Below are 19,335 nucleotides of genomic sequence, written 5' to 3'. Positions count from 1 at the left end.
TGTGAAAGCTGTGAAATAAAATCTGCTATTGTTTACAGTAAGTGACAGAAATATATGAAAGTTGTGCAACGTTTAGACAACTGCGCAAAAGTGCAAAATGGAACAGTACCATAGGGCATCGCAAGAAATCCATTCTAGCTGTTCAGTCATAGGTAAAATCTCAGGGTATTGGGTATGTATCTAATTAAAAATTATCTAATTTTAACCACTTTTAGCTGCAACGTGAATGTAGCTAAATTGGTTTGCCAGTGGCATTCCTGACTTGAAGCGGTGACAGGTTCTTTCTATGTTATCCACTATGCTATCCAGCTGCTTTCAAACTAAATTGAAATGCTGCCTGCTGTGTGTAGTAGTTTACTAATAAAAATACTTATTTACAATGTAAATCATTTGAACGTTCTCTCTGCATCAGTAGGGAAACCACTTGAATGTGAAATAGATATTAGTTAGTGAAGCTTAATATTATCAATATCTAAAGCCTTTTTTTTAATTATATAATATAATATACATGTACTGCATTAGTCATTTTACATTATTCTGTATTATAGCTCCATTACAAAATAGATTATAATATGTATACCTCACACAGTGTATACACAACATATAAAACACTGCTGCCTATTGCTTTAGATGCCGACTATGGAGGAAGCAGCAGAACCTGTATCCTCAATAATCAAATGGTTTTGAAGTTAGCAGTCATATCCAGATGTATGATCTCTAAATATACCTGATTGGCTGTTGATCTTTGAAGAGAGTGGAATGGAATGAATGAATGGATGGATGAATGAATGAATGAATAAATGAATAACTGGGTGAGGAGTGATGGCTTGTTTGTAGGTGTGGTGGTGCAGAGGCGATAAGGCTGGCGATGTGGGAGGCTGTGGTTGAGATGACTAGGCTAGCTGACAGCTGGGCAAAGCCAGACACATCAGTGGGTTGCAATAAACACAAACTACTGCGTGAGTTTGTGTGTGTATGTGTGTGTGCACACAGGAAGTGAACACAAACACACAGACACATGCGCACACACTCCTCTTCTATTCTCAGAATTAGTGTAAGCGACTGTGCATCACTGGCTGCGTGATTTCCCTGTGTGTGTGTGTGTGTGTGTGCGTGTGAGTGCGTGTTGACAGAAGGGGACTTCTCTACATTTCACAGATGCACCTTCATGCTTCAATCACACTGTTTGGGTTTGACGATCATGAAAGCGATCTTGTGTGTGATGTGTGTTGTAGGTGTCAGGGTTGTGTATCAACCTTGATCAGAGGTGTAGTCAACACACCATACCAGCTAGACAAACATTTGTGGAGTTGTGTTGCGCATACTTGCTTAAAAAGATTCAATTTTTAACTTAAGTTGAATCTATCTGTTGGAAGTGGAAAATGGTCCAGAATGAAAAAATAATGTATGATTTAAAAATATATATATATTTATTCTGTGGCCCAGGGGTCGCGAGTTCGAATCCCGAGCTATGCCAATACCATATGCAGCTGGAGTCTGAGAGAGCACAATTGTTCGTGCTCTCTTCTAGTGAGTAGTTGGCGCTCTCTCCCCACTTCACTCTTGAAGCAATGGTATCTGTTAGCTGGTGTGGTGGAGCTGGGGACTTTTCTCCAAGCATGTTGGCTGCCTGGCAATGCCGCATCAGTGGCAGTTTGAAAAGAGGTGTGAAAAATCCTTACCCTTCTAGTGTCTGTAGCGTTTTTATTTTTATATATAGGTTCTGTTCCTTCATTCTTATTGTCCTACTGATTATTACAACTTGAAACATTATACATAACCATCATGTTGTACCTAAATAAATAGTGTACATAAATAAAAAGTGAATTTAAAAAAAAAGTATTCAACATGGAAAGCCACTGTATACTCTAGTATAGCTAGTATGTGTTTGCTGTGTGTTAGCTTGGCTAGATTTGGTTAGTGTAGTCAGCTCGTCAGAGTACACCCACTACATCAGACTCAACTGCACCACTGGTCTGGACAGTGGGGATTTTCCTGATTGCAGTGGTGTGGGAGGGGTCACTATGTAGGAGACTGAGTTTGTCATCAAGGTTTATTTTAGAATGAATTGAAGTCATCTAATTAATGTAATGGGTAGAGTGTAACCTAATTATTACAAGTCTGTGTGTGTATGTTTGTGTAAACATGTGCATTTGTGTGTGTGGTGGAATGCAGTGACATGCAGTGACATTTTATGGGACTTCGCACATGTGAATCTCTTACTCACTCATTCACACAATTTTACTGGGTTGGTCTCAGACTCTCACTGTTTCTCTTTTTCTCTCTCTCTCTCTCTCTCTCTCTCTCTCTCTATCTCAAGCCCAGGGAAATCCACTCTACTAAGCCTGATAATTAAGTAAGGAGTTGAATCAGGAACGTTTGGAAGCAGGAGAGTAAAACTGTCAGTCTGTGCTGGACTTCAAGAGTGGAGTTGGACAGCTCTACCATGAGTCCATATTAGGAACTCTCTCTCTCTTTCTCTGTAACCTACACAGTGGGATATCTCTTTAACAGAACTGTGCTGAATTATTGTATAGGAAGACAAATACACTCAAATAGTGCTTTTAGTTCTGTTACTCATTACATACAGGATTAACCAGAGTAATCCAATCTACTGACCGGCTTTTTCTAAAACCATTCACCTTAGCGTTGTATGAACTCCCTGCCTCCCGCCTGTCACGCCAGTACAGACATACCCAGACTCATGCATTACCTCTTAACCAGGAAAGGGACAGATACTCTAAACCATAAGACAAAAGTGGAAGAACAGACAGAGAAGTGAATGCAGTGTTGGTAACTAGTAGTAGACGCCACATAAAATCAGGTGTCATTGAGCAAATGTATCTATACCATTTCCCTTTAGTATTGCTGATAATCACTTAACCTCTAGCTGTAGAATATGTATAATTGCACAACTGTTGCAGTGGTTTGTGTTTACACATAACTTGCTCGTTCAAATCTTTACAAGATGCTGTTCAATTCATGGTTCCTAATCATGACAATGCATTTGGTTCTGGGCAGTGTGTAGAATATCACAATACTTGATACATGACACACAATGTCACAATATGATGGTTGGAATGGCTGAAAAAGAGGAAACTTGGTGGTGGCACCTATTTTTTATGGACAGTACTGTACAAATGTTTTTGGCACCTGTGAATTCAAAAATTCTGGGCAGTTATTGTTTATTTACTCAGTATTTATTCTAGTATTACTGTTTTACTGTGTTCATTAAAACTTCTCCATCATACTCCATCAACGTCTCCTCATAGGAGTCTAGCATCATTTATAGGCATCATCCAACATCTGGTTTGGTAAATCAGTGCTTACTGATGAAAAATCAGGTGAGCTGGTGATGGAATTGAACACAACCATGCAGTCCACCTTGTGCCACCACAACAGATCTGACCGTTCGAGGCATGAACTCCACAAGGCCTCTGAAGGTGTCCTGTCATATCTGGCACCAACTAATGTAATTAGATCCTTTAAGTCCTGTAAGTTGAGTGAGTTGGAGCCTCGTCAAGTTCTCTAAAGAATGCTTTAATTGCGTTACAGCGATAACAATCTTGAATGCGGATGACTTTTTTTTTTTCTACTCCACTACTCGGCCGCAGTAAGGTCACTGTTAGAAAAGAGAGAGTCATTCAGTCACTCTGTGGAGAGCCAGAACGCAGTTAAGAGATCAACAGGAAGTGCGCTTGCCAAACCGTGCACAAGTCCATAAATGAGCCGCATTGTTTGGTGTTTTGGCCCCTGCCCTAGGAGACGGTGAATTCCCAAGGAAGAACTACTTCTCGGTCACATTATGACCCGAAGGTCCTCGAGGGCTTGATTTCAGCTGGATATGAAGTGGCGACTACAACAAAGAGTTTTCCTGGATGTCTAGGTTGATGAAATTAGGAAGGGTAATCTGTGAAATTCCTTTGTGAGTAGGAATGGAGCATTTATTTCCCCCTCAGGAAGGAGGTGAAGAACACACTGCAAACTGTGTTTAAGGGACACTTTCCAAAGACTCATGTGACTCTTGATGGGTCATTTCCCGTGCTATAATTACATTAGAGAATTTGCCTGATGTCAGAAGGGACACACTTGCAAGACAAGAAGACACAGAAAACTTGATTAGCATAAAAAATGAGTGATTAAAAGTAATAGCCATGCGCTGGTTTTAATTTCAGTTCAAAGAAAGCTGTTTGTGAAAATGGCCAGAAGAGTTGGCTAGTTGTAGCTAAATAAAGATGAAAGTGTCTAGATGATAAATACAGCTTGACTGAATCAAAGCTGATTGGTTGCTGTTGCCAACAATAGAAATCATAGTATTGAATGTGTTCTTATGGTATCCAATATAAACTACATATACACTCATATATATGTGGTTGGATAATAATCAAAGACTGCAGGTCTAACAAACGTATCATCACTGTCTTACATAAACTTTGTATTTCCAAAACGACAACTTTACAGGAGATGGAAAAAAACTTTTTAACGTTCGATGGAAATCAATGTAAGAAGATTTTAATCCCAGTCATTTTGGAACATTTCTATTGGTCCATTCATCATCGCAATGTAAAGAAGTCAGAAGGTGAAACACCGCTAAAATTATGATGTTCACACCTATCTGAGAACTGTCTGGACATGGTCTTAATATTCTAATTAACTCAATTGACAGCCTATAGTGTTTACACTGAATTACATGACTAAACACACTAGCGTGCATAACTACATAACATTGCCAATCAGGGCTCTTCTGCAAATGCAGGTGGAGTCATAGACCTCACTGTGTCCATGGGTAAGAATCAAATTGCTACTGAATCTACAGTCAGGGACTGATGGACAGAAGAATTTATAAACAATCAAACAAACTGACCTGCAGAGAGATAAACAGATAAGCTAACTTTGCTTTCCAGGCTTCTCTAACTTGGAAAAAAATGTGACATAAACTCTATGTGGTCTAAAAAAAATATGGTCAGATACATCAGTCATATTGGCTATTGGAACATTATTCATGAGGCCATTTTTGCTCAGATATGCTGTGTGCCCACAAGAGCAAGGCTAATCAAGTCAGAGAGACACAGATGGAAGTTATTAAATATAAAACATATATATAATATATATATATACTATATATAAATATATATATTGTAACGTATTTAAATGTCTTTGCTTGATTCAGAGAGCTTACTTAAGCTATTATGTGAATGTAAATGTATTACCTAAGGTAGGGGTAATCCAGTCACATGACTGCATCCAGTGTTTGAAATGGAAAGAGGAGTTTATAGACATTCTGCTTGCTTCAACAGGAGCACAACCTTGACTGGTTTCCGCGGATGCGAGCGATGTCTCTGGTGAGCAGCGATGCGGAGGGCGAGCAAAATGAGATCAGGAATTTGCAGGAGAAGCTGGAGTCTACCATGAAACTGGTGTCCAATCTGTCCAGCCAGCTGACCGAACTGAAGGAGCAGGTGAGGGGCAGTTCAGAAGCTGACCTGAATCAGAATCACTTTATTACATCAAGTAGGTCACACACAGACGATTTGTCTTGGTGAGTTCACATACAACATATCAAACACTCAACAGGCAACAGACAAGAACACAGCCTGATTTTCAATAGAATAAGACATTAACTGAGGGAATATAGTAGTATGTGAATCTGTACAGTTGTGCAAAGGTGCATTTATGGGATTCAGGGTAACACTTTTGAGTGGTCCTTTTTAGGTGTAAACATATCAGTAAAGTAGCTGTAATGGAACTGATAGGTTGTTAATATGTTACCGAGAGTCTAATCTAAAAGCAACCACACTCATGTTACTGAGTTCTTGGCTACAGTAAGGGGATTTGTTTTGGTCCACAATAAGAGCATTTATACAATTCTGGTCCATAGTAAAGGGGGGTTCTAAAGTTTGAGTCAAAAGTAAGGGGTGTTATAAAGTTCTGCTCCACAGTGATGGGATTTCTAAAGTTCTGGGCCACAGTAAGGAGAGTTTGAAACTTCCATTTAAACTGTGATGGGCCCACTCCAGTTGATAAGGCCCATACCTCTAGATAGCTCTACCTCTAGTTATGCTGGCTCTTCTACCAAAGGGAAGTGCTTAGAAGAGGTGATGTCCATAGTGAAAGGGGTGAGCTATAGTTTTTTCAGCATGCTTAATGAGCTTGCTGCCCCAAACACCTTGACGTTTGTTAGAAAATGCTGTGTTTTTAAGGTGTAAGCACGTGTCAAGCTCCAGCCACAACCTTTATCAACCCCATGACCAGTCCTTTTTTCCAGCACTAAATGAAATAAGCCTTGAACAAATACAAAGACCTGGCCCATATTCTACAACCCCACTCAATAACTTAGTTATTATCTCTGAATTTACAGTAAATTCAGTAATTTGATGATAGGTCAATGATCCTGCTCTGACAACCTTTTGTAAATGTGCACCCTGATCAGCTGTAAATTTGATCGTTAACTATAAACCCAGGCTCTGAAGCTTCAGAGTTTCCTTTCAAGCCGAAACTAGACTACAAGTCATACTCACTGCACATATAAAGCCAGCATATTTAGAACACACAGTATGTATGGTCAAAGTGTGTATGGAACGCACAGTATGCATAGTTTTTCAAATAGTTTTGAAGGTTAATCAGTTTTCTGAAGAAGCCTAATTAGAGCAAAGGGCAGTGAGTCATTTCTCTCTTTTTCTCTTTTATTTGTCTGTGATCATATCTGTGATCAGCACAGCCACCCCATGTGGTACTAAGATGATCTTTCACCTGCGTCACGAGGCCAAGTGTTGTTTCATTCTGAATCAGCTCTTATTGTAGTCCAGACAAAATTCTCCGAACCAGCTCAGTTTGTTTCCACGCATAAATAGCATCGCAGGCAGAGATGATTGAATCTCAGTGAAAACTACAGGTGAATGGGTGATGAGATGGTTTTTATTCATCTGAAATGTATAGGAAATGTTAAAAGTTTCTTGTTCAAAAACAATCGTCTGCGTGAGTATATCTGGTAATCAGGAGACTTGTAAATGAGAAGTGTCTAGGAGGAACTAGAACTTCTTTTGACTCGGTCCCAGACGCGGAAATGACCGTTTGGGTTCCTGAAAGAAGGTGAAGTAACACAGCCTTTCACTTTTACACAAATACAACGCCACCACAGTCCCTAGTAATATTTTCTAGAACATTTGAGCACCTGTCAAGCTTCAGCCACAACCTTGATCAACCCTCATTAAGAGTGGAATTCGAGGATTCAAAGGGCTGGTTTAGATGTGTGTTATTTATATATATATTTACAGTCGCAAGATTTCATGGCATGAATGGTATTCGTTGACAGAAGAGGTTAACTGGTCCACAGTCCACAGACCTTCTGAAATCAATGGCCCATGGAGCACCACTTTTATGCTGTTGGGAGGCCCTCAGTGTGCGAGTTGTTAGGTGGACCTCCATGGATAACTTCAGTGACCCTTAGGCGTCCATGACCCTGTCACCCTGTCCTTTCTTGGGCCACTTTTGGTTAGTACTGACTACTGCAAACCAGAAAACCCCCACAAGACCTGCGTAATGTTTTGCAGATGCTCTGACCCAGTCATCTAGCCATCACAATCTGGCCCTTGTCAAAGTACCCAAGTGTGTGTGTGTGTGTGTGTGTGTGTAAATATGTACTGCACGTTACTAAACATCCTTAACATGTATTAAGAAGCTGAGGAACTCAGCCCATCTCAGTTCTCTGGGCTCTGGGCAGGAGCTTCAGTTTCACAGACTGCTCAACAGGCCAGTGTTTAATAGGAACACTGATTAAAGTCTGCTTGTAAATTTGTAGGAAAGACATCAGTAACTGCAGTTAAGAATTGGGGTCAAAAGCATGCAGTGAGCATGATGTTCGCACATTAGTGCAGTCTATAAGGAAAAACAGAAGAGCAACTGTTTCTCAGGTGACTGAGAATGTCAGCGCAGGACGTGCTTTCTCTGTCATCCAGAATGTTTCATCCACAACTACAGAGAGGGGTATTATGGTGTCATTATAGAGGTCGCAATGCATAAAACCCTTGTTACAGACAAACTAGAGACAAACAAAGAGCATCTGAGAGTTCAGTGGTGTTAAAAAAAACACAGGCACTGGTCTATAGAGACTTGTTGGGGAAAAACTAATACGGCCTACATAGTCACCACATCTCAACCCAGTTGAACACCCAAGGGATGTTTTAGACCAGTGTGGGACAGCACTCTCTACCACAATCATCTAAACACTGAGGGAGAGAAGCATCGAGACATCACTGTAGACTTCACTAATGATCAAATACATCCTACTGGATTGCCTGAAACTTGAAAATTCCAGGACATTTCCTGAGATCTTTAACAAAACACCCAGCGAGGTCTGAATTCTTATACCGCACCAATTACACCTGATTTAAGGCACTCACAATAAACTACAACTATAGGATCCCGACTATTCATATGGACTTTGTAGACCGTGTAGCCAGCAGACTGTGTTTTAATAGATGTCTCCACTAATGACCTGCATTTAACCATAAACAGCCTGATAATGATGTTCCAGAGACTTGTAGATTGAGGCTGTTCGGGTCGTTTATGGTGCCCAACACCTTGCTGAGACACTAAATATGCAAAAGTCATATTCATTGTGCATATAAAGCTGGGGGACACCTGCTCATGTATTGTTTCTTTGGAAATCAAGGGTATTATAGAAGAGGTCATCCTTCTGTTGTTGGGTTAACCGTCTCAACTGTCCAGTGAAGAAAGCTTTCCGCTAGATTTTGGAGCATTGGTCTGAGGATTTCATTGCCTTTAGCAACATTAGACCGTTAGTGAGGTCAGGATGTTAAATGATTATCACCCCAGCTCATCCCAAAAGTATTGGATAACCCTCATTCCAACACTGTTCCACTGCTCCACAGCTCAGTGCTGGGGGGCATTGTACCTCTACAAGCCCACAACTGGCATTAGACATGGTGCCAGAAGATTCATGTTTATCTTTTCCAGAGAGTCCTATTCTTTTGGCAATACTTCTCTACAGAGATACTAAATATAAATAGTGTATCAAGCATATATGTATACACACCATTTGTATACAATTAGGAGTGTTTCTCCAATAAAGTAGGGATAGTCTTTTAATTCATTTCCTAGGATGGGTTCACTTCACTCACCTCCTAATACTTTCTCCAGTTCAGTCATTTCCACTACCTAGGATTTCCCCTATTGCACGATGCTACCAGAGCTGGGAGGGTGAAGCTAGCATGAGCTTCCTCTGAGTCACATAAAACCAACCAATTGCATCTTTTCAAACAGCTGCTAACAACACGTTGTTGGACAGCTAAACACATTCTGTAAAGTGATGGGGAAGAGAGGGGACACCCAACCATGGATGACTGTGGCATCCCTGGGGATTGAACTGGCACTCTCCCGTTGATGCCAATGCTTAGAAGGTTGTGACACCCAGGAGCTCTTACAATGTCTTACATGATTCACCCTGGGCTTTTGTTTCTCGGGGCTTTACACTGCTGTATTTTTGAAGGCTGCTTTGGGCTGTATTTCTCTCTGTTGCTAAGCAACAGTAGTGTCGTAATTGACAATCCGCTATGTTGAAAATGTTTATCCTGCTTTTGCTGGAGTATTTGTCTCTACTGTCCAAACAAGAAGGCTTCCTTTGAGCATTGCTGTAAGGATTTGATTGCATTCTGCAACAAAAGTGTTAGTGAGGTTAGGAAATTGGATGGTCACCACCCCAACTCATCCCAAAAGTACTGAATGGTTTTCCATCATTCCAGAGAACACAGCTTCATTGCTCCACGGCTCAATCTGAAGGTCTGTTGTACCTTAGATCTGATTGGACAACACAGAAAATCTGCTTCTATTTATACCTTTTTACGATAGCAGTGATCAAAACACCTCTCTTGTCGTAAACAGTTAATAAAGGAAATAAGCGAGACCGTACACAAAAAACACCTCTGTCTGAAAAATGAGTGTTGCTTATGCCACTCAGAGCCTGCATTTGAGTGTTATTTTAGGAGGGCACCATTTTCCATGCCAGGGTTGACTGGGCTGTCCCTTTGCTGTTTTCAGATCCAATATTGTGGCTTTGAATTTTCAAAAAATTCCCACAGCATACCTCACTCAAATCAAAACATACATGTGTCTTGGTGTTTGCAGGTGGCATAGCACTGGTGGCTAAACGCTTCAGTTTCCAGTTTTTGCAGTAGCTTACTGAGGCTGAAATACATGGGGTAAAGAGTTGCAGCTGTATAGGCTGTGGTAATGATGCAGAGCCATGAGCTACATTTAATAAATTATGCAGAATTGCTGAGACTGTTTTTGGACCATGTTCCACCAGAATCTAGAAAAGCTGATGAAGTTCTATATATCCAGTAGTGCATGTTTTTAATTCAGGTTGGTAATGAGACAGGCTTTATTTGGTGACATGAGAGAGCCTACTTCCTTTAATTTGTGCACGCTGTGGTTGTGCTAGCTTTTGGCATATTTCTGCAACTGTTGTTGAGTCAGGTTAGGGGATTTTAGAAGCAAGGCTGAATTTCACTGGAAGAAAGAGTGTGTATGTGTCTGTCTGTCTGTCTGGCTTTGTGTGTGCATGTGTATGCTTTTGTACGTTTTCAGTACAGCAGTGTCCTGAGAAGAATAAAACCAACCTCCAAGAGCAGCAAAATGAACCTTTTTATGAAACCCAAAAAGCATATATTACATATGTATTACCGAGTTTATTACATATGACTTACATATATGGCTGGTATTTCTATTGAGCCTCTTACATATAGATACTTCAGCGCTGCCACATAAAAAACTTGTGTCTCTAAAATAGCAACTTCACAAGAGAAAGACAAATCTTCTTCTAAACTTTCAATGAAATTTGATGTAAATTTGGTGATTTTATGCTGAGCATTTCTATTGGTCCATTCATCTTAAAATTTAAACACATTGTAAAGAACAACTGCCAGATTCACATTGTTTTAAATGTTTTATGTATTAAAAACATTTTAAATGGTAGAAAGGAAGACCGACAGGGAGGATATATGTAATGCATATGGGACAAGTTTGTGGACACCCCTTCTTATGAATGCAGTCGGCTACTTGGCAAGTTGCATCCGTTGTTGACACAGATGTGCAAATGTACACATACAGCTTGACTAGTCCCTGTGGAGAGAATTATTACTGAAAGCTATACTAATGCAGCAGATAGACATGAACCTATTGGCACCATGCCTAATGCTAGGCATGGACTAGCATTAAGCTGTGGAGCAGTAGAACTGTGTTCTCTGGAATGATCCAGTGATCCAGTACTTTTGGAATGATTTGGAGAGTTGGGAATGAGGTGGAATGGTAATTTTCAAACATCCCGACCTCACTAATGCTCTAAATGTCTAAATGCTATCAGATTCTTACAGCAGTGTTTCAAAGTCTAGTAGAAATCCTTCTTCCCTGGACAGTAAAGACTACTCTACTGTTACTTCAACGAAAGCAGGATAAACTCTTTTAAAACACTTTTTAAGAACCTTAGCTCAGTAGGTAGAGCTATTGACGACAGGGTGGAGGGTTTGATACCCGGTTTTATCGCTGTTGGGCCCATGGGCAACCCTCGCTGCTCCCTGGACGTTGCAAAAGAAGCTCACTGTCCAGTGTGTGTGTTTACTATGTGTATTGTTGTTGAATTTGTACCAAGGCAACAAGTATGGATATAGCAGATTTATCATCGCAGGAAATGTCTGGTGTGTACAGGGGAAAGTGAGACAGAGAAGGAACAGAACTAACATTTGTGTGTGTGTGTGTGTGTGTGTGTGTGTGTGTGTGTGTGTGTGTGTGTGTGTGTGTGTCCTAACAGATGACGGAGCAGCGTAAACAGAAGCAGAGGATCGGGCTCCTGGGACATCCCCAGCACATGAATGTGAATCCCCAGCAACCTGCCTGAGTGTGTTGTGTGTGTGTGTGTGTGTGTGTGTGTGTGTGTGTGTGTGTGTGTGTGTGTGTGTGTGTGTGTGTGTGTGTGTGTGTGTGTGTGTGTGTGTGTGAGTGAGCTTCGCCACTGGCTTCGAACTGCACTGCACACCTGCTCACGGACCAGACCTGCAGAGCTCTCACCTTTACTCACAGACTCCCCTTATAATAACCTCTGAATGGATATGCGAACGTGTGTGTGTGTGAGGTGGCTGAGTGTGTGCCAGTACCAGTAAAGAAACCGGTCACCTGCCAAAAAAATATATAAATAAATTAATAAATAGAAAAAGGAAGTTTAGGGCACTGGGGGGAATTCCAAACACTCCTTTTGTCCCCCTCTTCCTCGGTCCAGTCGGGTGCCAAATGTTTTCTACATGTGGAAGCGGCAGTGAATTTGGATCATTTTGCCTTCGGTAGGAGGGGGGCTCGAACAGAGGGGCTATACTGGACGATACAACTAGTAAGATGCTGCTTGGAAACGTGCTGCAAAAGCATCTTTTTTGTATTTTCCAAACCAGTATAGCGAGCAGTATTTTATGTCTTATTTTTGTATTTTGTGCAATATTAATACTTTAATATGCAACCTCATTCAGCTGTACAATGTGTCTTAATGGGGTGATGATCATCTCCCCCGTGTTTCACTCTTTCTGTTTATTTGTCCTCCTCCTTTCCCTCTGTAGCTTCATGATCCTTCATGATTTATTAGAGCACTGTAGAAGCATAGCATATCGGGTCCATAGAGTCAGTAAGTAAGAATTCTAATAGCCATGGAGTTGCATATATACGGGCCTTTTCTTTTCTTATCTAATTTATTTTATTTATTTGAAAAATAATAATTTATAAAAATTTTGAAGTTTAAAGGAGGGTTATATCTGATGGCACAACCTTAGTTTTATGATTTTCTTTTCTCTTTAATGAACCGTTATGTTCTTTGCACTTTGTTTTATTATTTATTTTGCCTTTTTTTTTTTGTTTGTTTGTTTGTTTTGTCTGTTGCTAAAGAATCTACAGCTTTAGGCTGTAGCATACGTGTTACGGGGTGGTAAGAGTATAAGATTAGCATTAAAACTAATTAGACTGATAAGCTTTGATTCTATGTCTTAATTCTAATGGACGTTACTACATAGAGCATTTAAACGGTATGACTCCGATATCTTTCTGGTCATCCGTTTGCGCATAAAAAAAGGCCTCCCTCGTTAGTTTCTCCATATTAACTCAAGCCAGGCGTCTCGCAGAAGCTTCAGCGTGTAATATCTCCACAGGAGAGAGTGAGTGTTCAGAACGATACTCGCACTGCCACATCACTGCGACTGCTGTTCGCTGCCGCTTAACGGAAACTAAACCCAGGTCGACTCAAATCTCTCTCTGTCTCTCTCTCTCTCGATCTCTCTCTCTCTCTCTGTCTCTTGTCTCTCTCGCGCAATCTCTCTCTCTGTCTCTCTTGTCTAAAAGATGTATATATGTCTGCCAAGTCCTTGCTTTTGTATAGAGATATACATTTTCATAGAGGCATCATAGAAATAAATAGCAGTGTTACTGTACTTGTACTTAATGTACTTAATTCTGCTTTAAAGAATATCTGATCTGTTGAGATTGTAAATTAATTTAGCAATATTTAATAAAATCTGTAATTCACCTTGAACTACTCCTTTTTTTTGTTCTTTTTAATAATCATTGATATAGATGTGTGCTATGTTTTCGTGTTGCTATTTGAGGGATTTTTTTCAGTCTTCTTTTCTACACCTGCATACCATATAAAAAGTAGGTATGATACCAGAGGAAATAAATAATAAACCTGCTAAAATCAAAACCCTTACATTTTACGTTTACAAACCATACATATTACAATTGTTCAATATGTCAATATCTGTGTATGTGTGTGTGTGTGTATGTGTATATATATATATATATATATATATGCGCACACACACACAGATATCAATACTGATGCTTACACTGATCAGCCAAAAATCAATACCACTACTTAGTGCCTAATACTGAGTATAGGTCCCTCTTGTAGGGCTGCAACCACAGATCTGATCATTTGTGCTCCACAAGACCTGCTTAATGTTTTGGAGATGTTCTGACCAGGTTGTTTAGTCGTCACAGTTTGGTTCTAGTGAGAGTGTCTCAGATTCTTATGCTTGACCATTTTTCTTGCTTTCAACACATCATCACCCATCAAGAACTGACTGTTCACTGGGTCACTACCTAATATATTCCCCCCTTGGCAGATGAAGTCCTCTAGATGAAGGTAACCACTAATGTTATGGCTGATTGGTGTGAGCAGCAATATTGATATTAAACTGTGATGTTTATTTATCCTTAAATAAACCTGCTTAGTGTTTTATATCATTGCTAATCCCACACAAGAAACATGTTCTCCATTTTTGGCGTTTTTCACTTTTTGACATCATTTTATTCCATTTTTTCGTAATGGAATTAGGAATAAGGTATTTTCCTTCTCCTGAAAAGTTGGCATTTTGGAGATGGTCTTTGTGTGACTGTGCTGATCTGTTAATTAGCTGCAAACGGATAAACAGAACATCCTCATTTGCATGAAAACCATGCAACCATGCTACGCTGAATCTTCTGCTATGATAGCGTGCTGATGAAAAGTTGAAAAAGTGTTAGCAGTCAGCAGATTTATCACTTGGAAAAACTGTTCGTTTTTGCATGTCATTCGGGGAAGTGCACTTTCGTTGACCTTTCGGGTCAAAGCTCGGGCAGCGTGCCATTTTTTTTTTCTTCTTTCCCCCCGTGCTTTACTGAAAGCGGTCGGTTCTGCTGTGTGGTTGAGGAAGCGTGACAGAGAGGTGCTCACGGAGAGCCCCGCACACGCTCAGTAGCATAAAAATAAAATCTCATCACCGTGAGCATGTAGGCTAATGAAGGTGGGGGTTCATGAGGATGTAAAGGTGGATTGCAGAAAGCTGATTCTAGAAGGGGAGGGTGGTGATGGATGGATGCATGGATGATGGTCATGCCCTTAAAGGCACTGTCTTTTAACGTTGCTGTTTACATACATTCCTACGTTTGAGTCCAACTATCCCTTTTTTTTCACATGTCCGTTTTCAGTCTTACAATTCTGACATATTCCAATGACCTCTGTTCTGATTGGCTGCCCTGTTTTTGCCTCATTCGATAAGCAGTTCAGACTACAACACTTCTTAGCATAAAGGAGCAGAGCTAAATCTAATATAATATAATATAATATAATAATATAATAAATCTAAATATTTATTTTTGCCTAAAACCTCTGCACATTATATACACTAAAGGGACAAAAGTTTTGGGACACCTGCTCAGTCATTGTTTATTTCAAAATCAAGGGTATTGACGAGTCTATCCTGTTTTTTTTGGAGTAACTGTCTCTACTGTCCAGGGAAGAAGGCTTTCTATTAGATTTTGGAGCATTGCTGTGAGGATTTGATTGCATTCAGCGACAACCGATGACCACCACCCCAGCTCATTCCCAATTCCCAACTCATCCTAAAAGGATTGGATGGAGCACCAACCGTAATTCCAGAAAGCACAGTTCCATTGCTCCACAGCTCAATGCTGGGGGGCTTTAAACCCCTCTAGCCCATGCTTGGCATTAGGCATGGTGCCTAAAGCCTAATTGACACCATGGTTTATCTGCTCCAGAGAGTCCTATTCTATTAACAATACTTCTCTACGGGGACTAGACAAGCTGTGTGTGTGTGTGTGCGCATTTGCACGTCTATGTCAACAGTGGGTGCAGCCTTTGCACCTGTGGACATATGGTGGATGAGCTGGGTTTTGGACCTTACAAAAGTTTAAAAAAAATTGAAATTGTGGTTGTCCATCAACCAGGCCACTAGAAACAAACTCTTTATTAGGACCAACTCCTCGTTCGTTCTCTGGAACCCTTCTATCATCAAGTGCTGATTTTGCTTTTCTACAGTTTTTGTTTTTATCAAGCATGGTGTTAAACAGTCAAGTTGTGCCAGATCATTCTTTCCAACAGTGAAACAGAAGCCATAATCTAACTGTTCTCCACAGCTCTTCAGTGTTTCTGAGGGACTGAGCATGCCCACAATAATCATGTGCAGTCTGTGGAGTAAATCATCACAAAGACAATAAACCATTGTCATATCTCATAGCCCACCCCTATACATACCTGACACTGAAAGCAGGACACAGGTGAATAGGGAACAGGGAACAACAATCTGAATCTCTTTATTTCGCCAAGTGTGTTACACATACAAGAAATTTCACTTATTGAAACACAAGTATGACATGTAACAAACACACAGACTGTTAACAAGTACTACACCAAGAGACAAACTATACACTAAACAATAAATATAATAAAGAATAATGGGTAAAAAAAATACTAAAGTAATTAAGAGCTGTAAAATAAAATGTCATCAGAAATATGTACAAGTATGAATACTGCATATCCATATGTACCCTGAGTAGACATCTATATACAAACTATAACATACAGATATAATGATATAAACATTTATTAACATCTCCACAGCTGTGCAAATAATCCTAGTAAAATGTAACGGGTAGAGATCGTCATGAAACATTAAAGCAATGATTTTTTTGTATTACAAGTTTTCTGAAATGTTGTGTTTAAATATACAAATGAGGCATTGTCTAATGTGTCCTAGCACTGAAGTGGTGGAACAAACTTTTCCTGGGTGCCGCTTGCTGTCTTCAAACGCAGACTAAAGACCCTCCTCTTCCAAGAGTACTTGGGTGAAGTATAGTGCTGAGTGTTGTGGTCTGACCATATTGACTTCTGTATTTAGTAGTATCTATGCTTAGAGGGATCTTTTGGATCTTAGTCTTTACAAACTAGCTAAGGGTATTTTCTGAGTGAACAGTGAAGCACATTTGTAAGTTGCTGTAGAGAAGAGCGTCTGCTAAATCAGCCTTCAATATAAATGTAAATATGTGCTTATTTGCAGAAATGTCAAGAGCAGAAATCTGGAAAAAGTCTGGTTCAAAATTCCCGTCTCATTTTGTTGAACTGTTAGAATGAAAGGTTCTTACAAAGGGGATTTTGGACTTTTTATCACTCTGTAAATTGGAACATGCTGTCAGTCATAAAACAGCCTTGCTCATGTTGTTTAACTCTTCAGAAGAAAGATGAAGATAAATTATTCTGCTGTATATTTTAGGGAATACTTTGGTGTATGTAAGTGCTACTGAAAGTGAAGATTTCTGGCCCAGATTATAAGATATAGATACACTATGTGGACACAAAGTATTGGGACACCTACACATTACACCTACAGGAGCTTTTATGTAATTCCATCCTAAATCCATAGGCATTAATAAGGAGTTGGTAAATATTACAGAACCATCATGGAATTCGGTGAGCTCTTTAGAAACACCCATTCTTTCATTCGTGTGTAAAGGCAGACGGCATGGCTAGGAGCTTTTATTCACAATGGGACTGAAGGAAATTCATTGATCAAGAGGTGTGTCCCAATACGTTTGTCCATATAGTGTATGTGAAATGTTAAAGACAAATTATAAAACTTAATGTCGCTCTTTTTTCACGCTCATACAAAGGACCCAGCCAACATGCTAATGTGGGGTGAAAAATGGGCTAGGTGGGTTCCAGGAGAACCTGGGCTCGGTTTGTACATGCGTTTTTACTGGGACCCTGTTTGGCCCTGTTGGGCTTCCCGACCATAATCTCACATGGGTCCCATTTAGGTTATGTGTGCAATGTACAACCCACATAGGACCCATGTGTAACCCATCTTGGTCCCGTCACTGACCCTAATGGACATCCGTATGTGGGTTCCACATGGAACTTGAAGACAAAACCTTCTGGTTCCCAGTTGGGTTTCCCCATACGGGTCCCACATGGACATGGTCAGCTGGGGAAATGACCATATTTGGATCTAACAGTATGCAGTGGCATTAGAAGGCTAACTTTTAATGAATTTAGGAGAAATCTACAGTACATACACAAACAAGGTGCAGAAAATTCCTACATGAGTATTTTGGATGTTTTCTTTCCAGTATTCCTGAAGCAAAATAGCCCTTCTTATCTCCAACTTAACCAGGAGCAGAGGAAAAGTGAACCAGTTTAAATGAACCATGGTGCCGAGGGCCTTAAGAAGTGGCTCTGAGCTCTGAACCTTTACGGCATTCTACACTGTTCCCTGTGGTGAACGTGTCAGACACACAGTCTAAAAGATTCACCAGTCGTCACTGCCTGAAATCCCCTTCTGTGGTGGAGAATGAGAAGAGTCCTGGTGCTGATGTTGCTCCACTGACATTTAGCACTTATCACAACAAAGGCAGATGATGTAAGGCAGGATGAGGAGAGTTAGCTTTGTGAGTAACTTCTTTATTCTTTTGTTTTTTTTTTTTGTTTTTTTTTGCATTTGTTGGTCAGGGTGATGATCCAAATTCCCCCTTTTAGGCATCGCTGGTGTTGACTAAATAAAACCTCACAGTGCCATGACGATGTCTAAGAGGTTGCACAGTGCAGATATCCTGCTTCTACCCCTTAATGGCCACCAACCAAACTTAGTATAAGGACAAATGCACAATTAAAATGCACAATTAAAGGACTCATATCTGACATTTTCTCATATTTTATATATTTTTATTGTTGTTTATCGGGTGTCACGGTCACCAAGGCCTAGGGTTGTGGGTTCAATCCCCGCTCCGATACCTGTTGATGAGGAGTTTCCTGCCTCCAAAAAAATAACTTGGTAGGTGAATTGGCTTGGCTAAATTGTTCCTAGTTGTTTGTTTGTTTGTTTGTTTGTGTGTGTGTGTGTGTGTGTGTGTACCAATGATTTCAGGTAGGCTCCGGACCCATCGTAACTCTGACTCTGAAGAAGTGGATAAGAAGATGGACAGGTGTTGGATGTTTATTACAGCAGGTTATTCTCAGACTCTGCCCATTGAGGGCTGTTGAGCTGTGACGTTGCTGGGATTTAAACTTATGATCGCCAGAGTCTGTCTTGACAAGCAGGCAGTTAGACAGTGTTGCCAGTCTAGAGCGGTAAAGCCATGTTCAATTCTGTAAGAATTTATCCAAGAAAGACCAGAAAGGTACATTTACTCAGAATTATGTTTTTATATGCTGTAGTTTTGCAACTCTCAGGTGGCACAACTGTCTAACTGCCTGCTTGTCAAGAGCCTGGAGATGTGAAGTTAAATTCCTAGTAAAGTCTGGTTTAGTACCAACTGCAGACGCAAGTTTGCCACAGTGACCCAAATGTGGAGAAAGCCCGAAAATTGGAAACCACAGAGTTCAACTTCATCACTACAGCTAAAAAAATTTATCTCATATTTTAATATCAGCTTAACTTCTACAGGAGACTGCTGATGAAAGACTCTGACGTTTATTCAGTAATTACATGAATAACATGGATAATTACACGCAAA

At 40.2% G+C, this 19,335-nt stretch overlaps 1 protein-coding gene across 22 annotated transcripts in view; it reads left to right on the top strand.

Annotated features, from left to right (window-relative positions):
- The window catches only part of itpr1b (inositol 1,4,5-trisphosphate receptor, type 1b), a 160,182-nt gene extending 146,609 nt beyond the window's left edge, over nucleotides 1-13,573 (top strand). For all 22 annotated transcript variants that reach the window (XM_072666263.1, XM_072666257.1, XM_072666262.1 and 19 more), the window contains 2 exons: nucleotides 5,298-5,459; nucleotides 11,825-13,573. In XM_072666263.1, the coding sequence (XP_072522364.1) occupies nucleotides 5,298-5,459; nucleotides 11,825-11,911 (249 nt within the window). In that variant the 3' untranslated portion in view covers nucleotides 11,912-13,573. The remainder of the gene's footprint in view (nucleotides 1-5,297; nucleotides 5,460-11,824) is intronic.
- The last annotated feature ends 5,762 nt before the right edge of the window (nucleotides 13,574-19,335 follow it).

Source organism: Salminus brasiliensis, chromosome 21 (genome assembly GCF_030463535.1).
Source record: "Salminus brasiliensis chromosome 21, fSalBra1.hap2, whole genome shotgun sequence".
Taxonomy (NCBI): Eukaryota; Metazoa; Chordata; class Actinopteri; order Characiformes; family Bryconidae; genus Salminus; species Salminus brasiliensis.
Note: the sequence above shows the minus strand (reverse complement) of the source record. Positions and strands in the feature narration are given on the sequence as shown.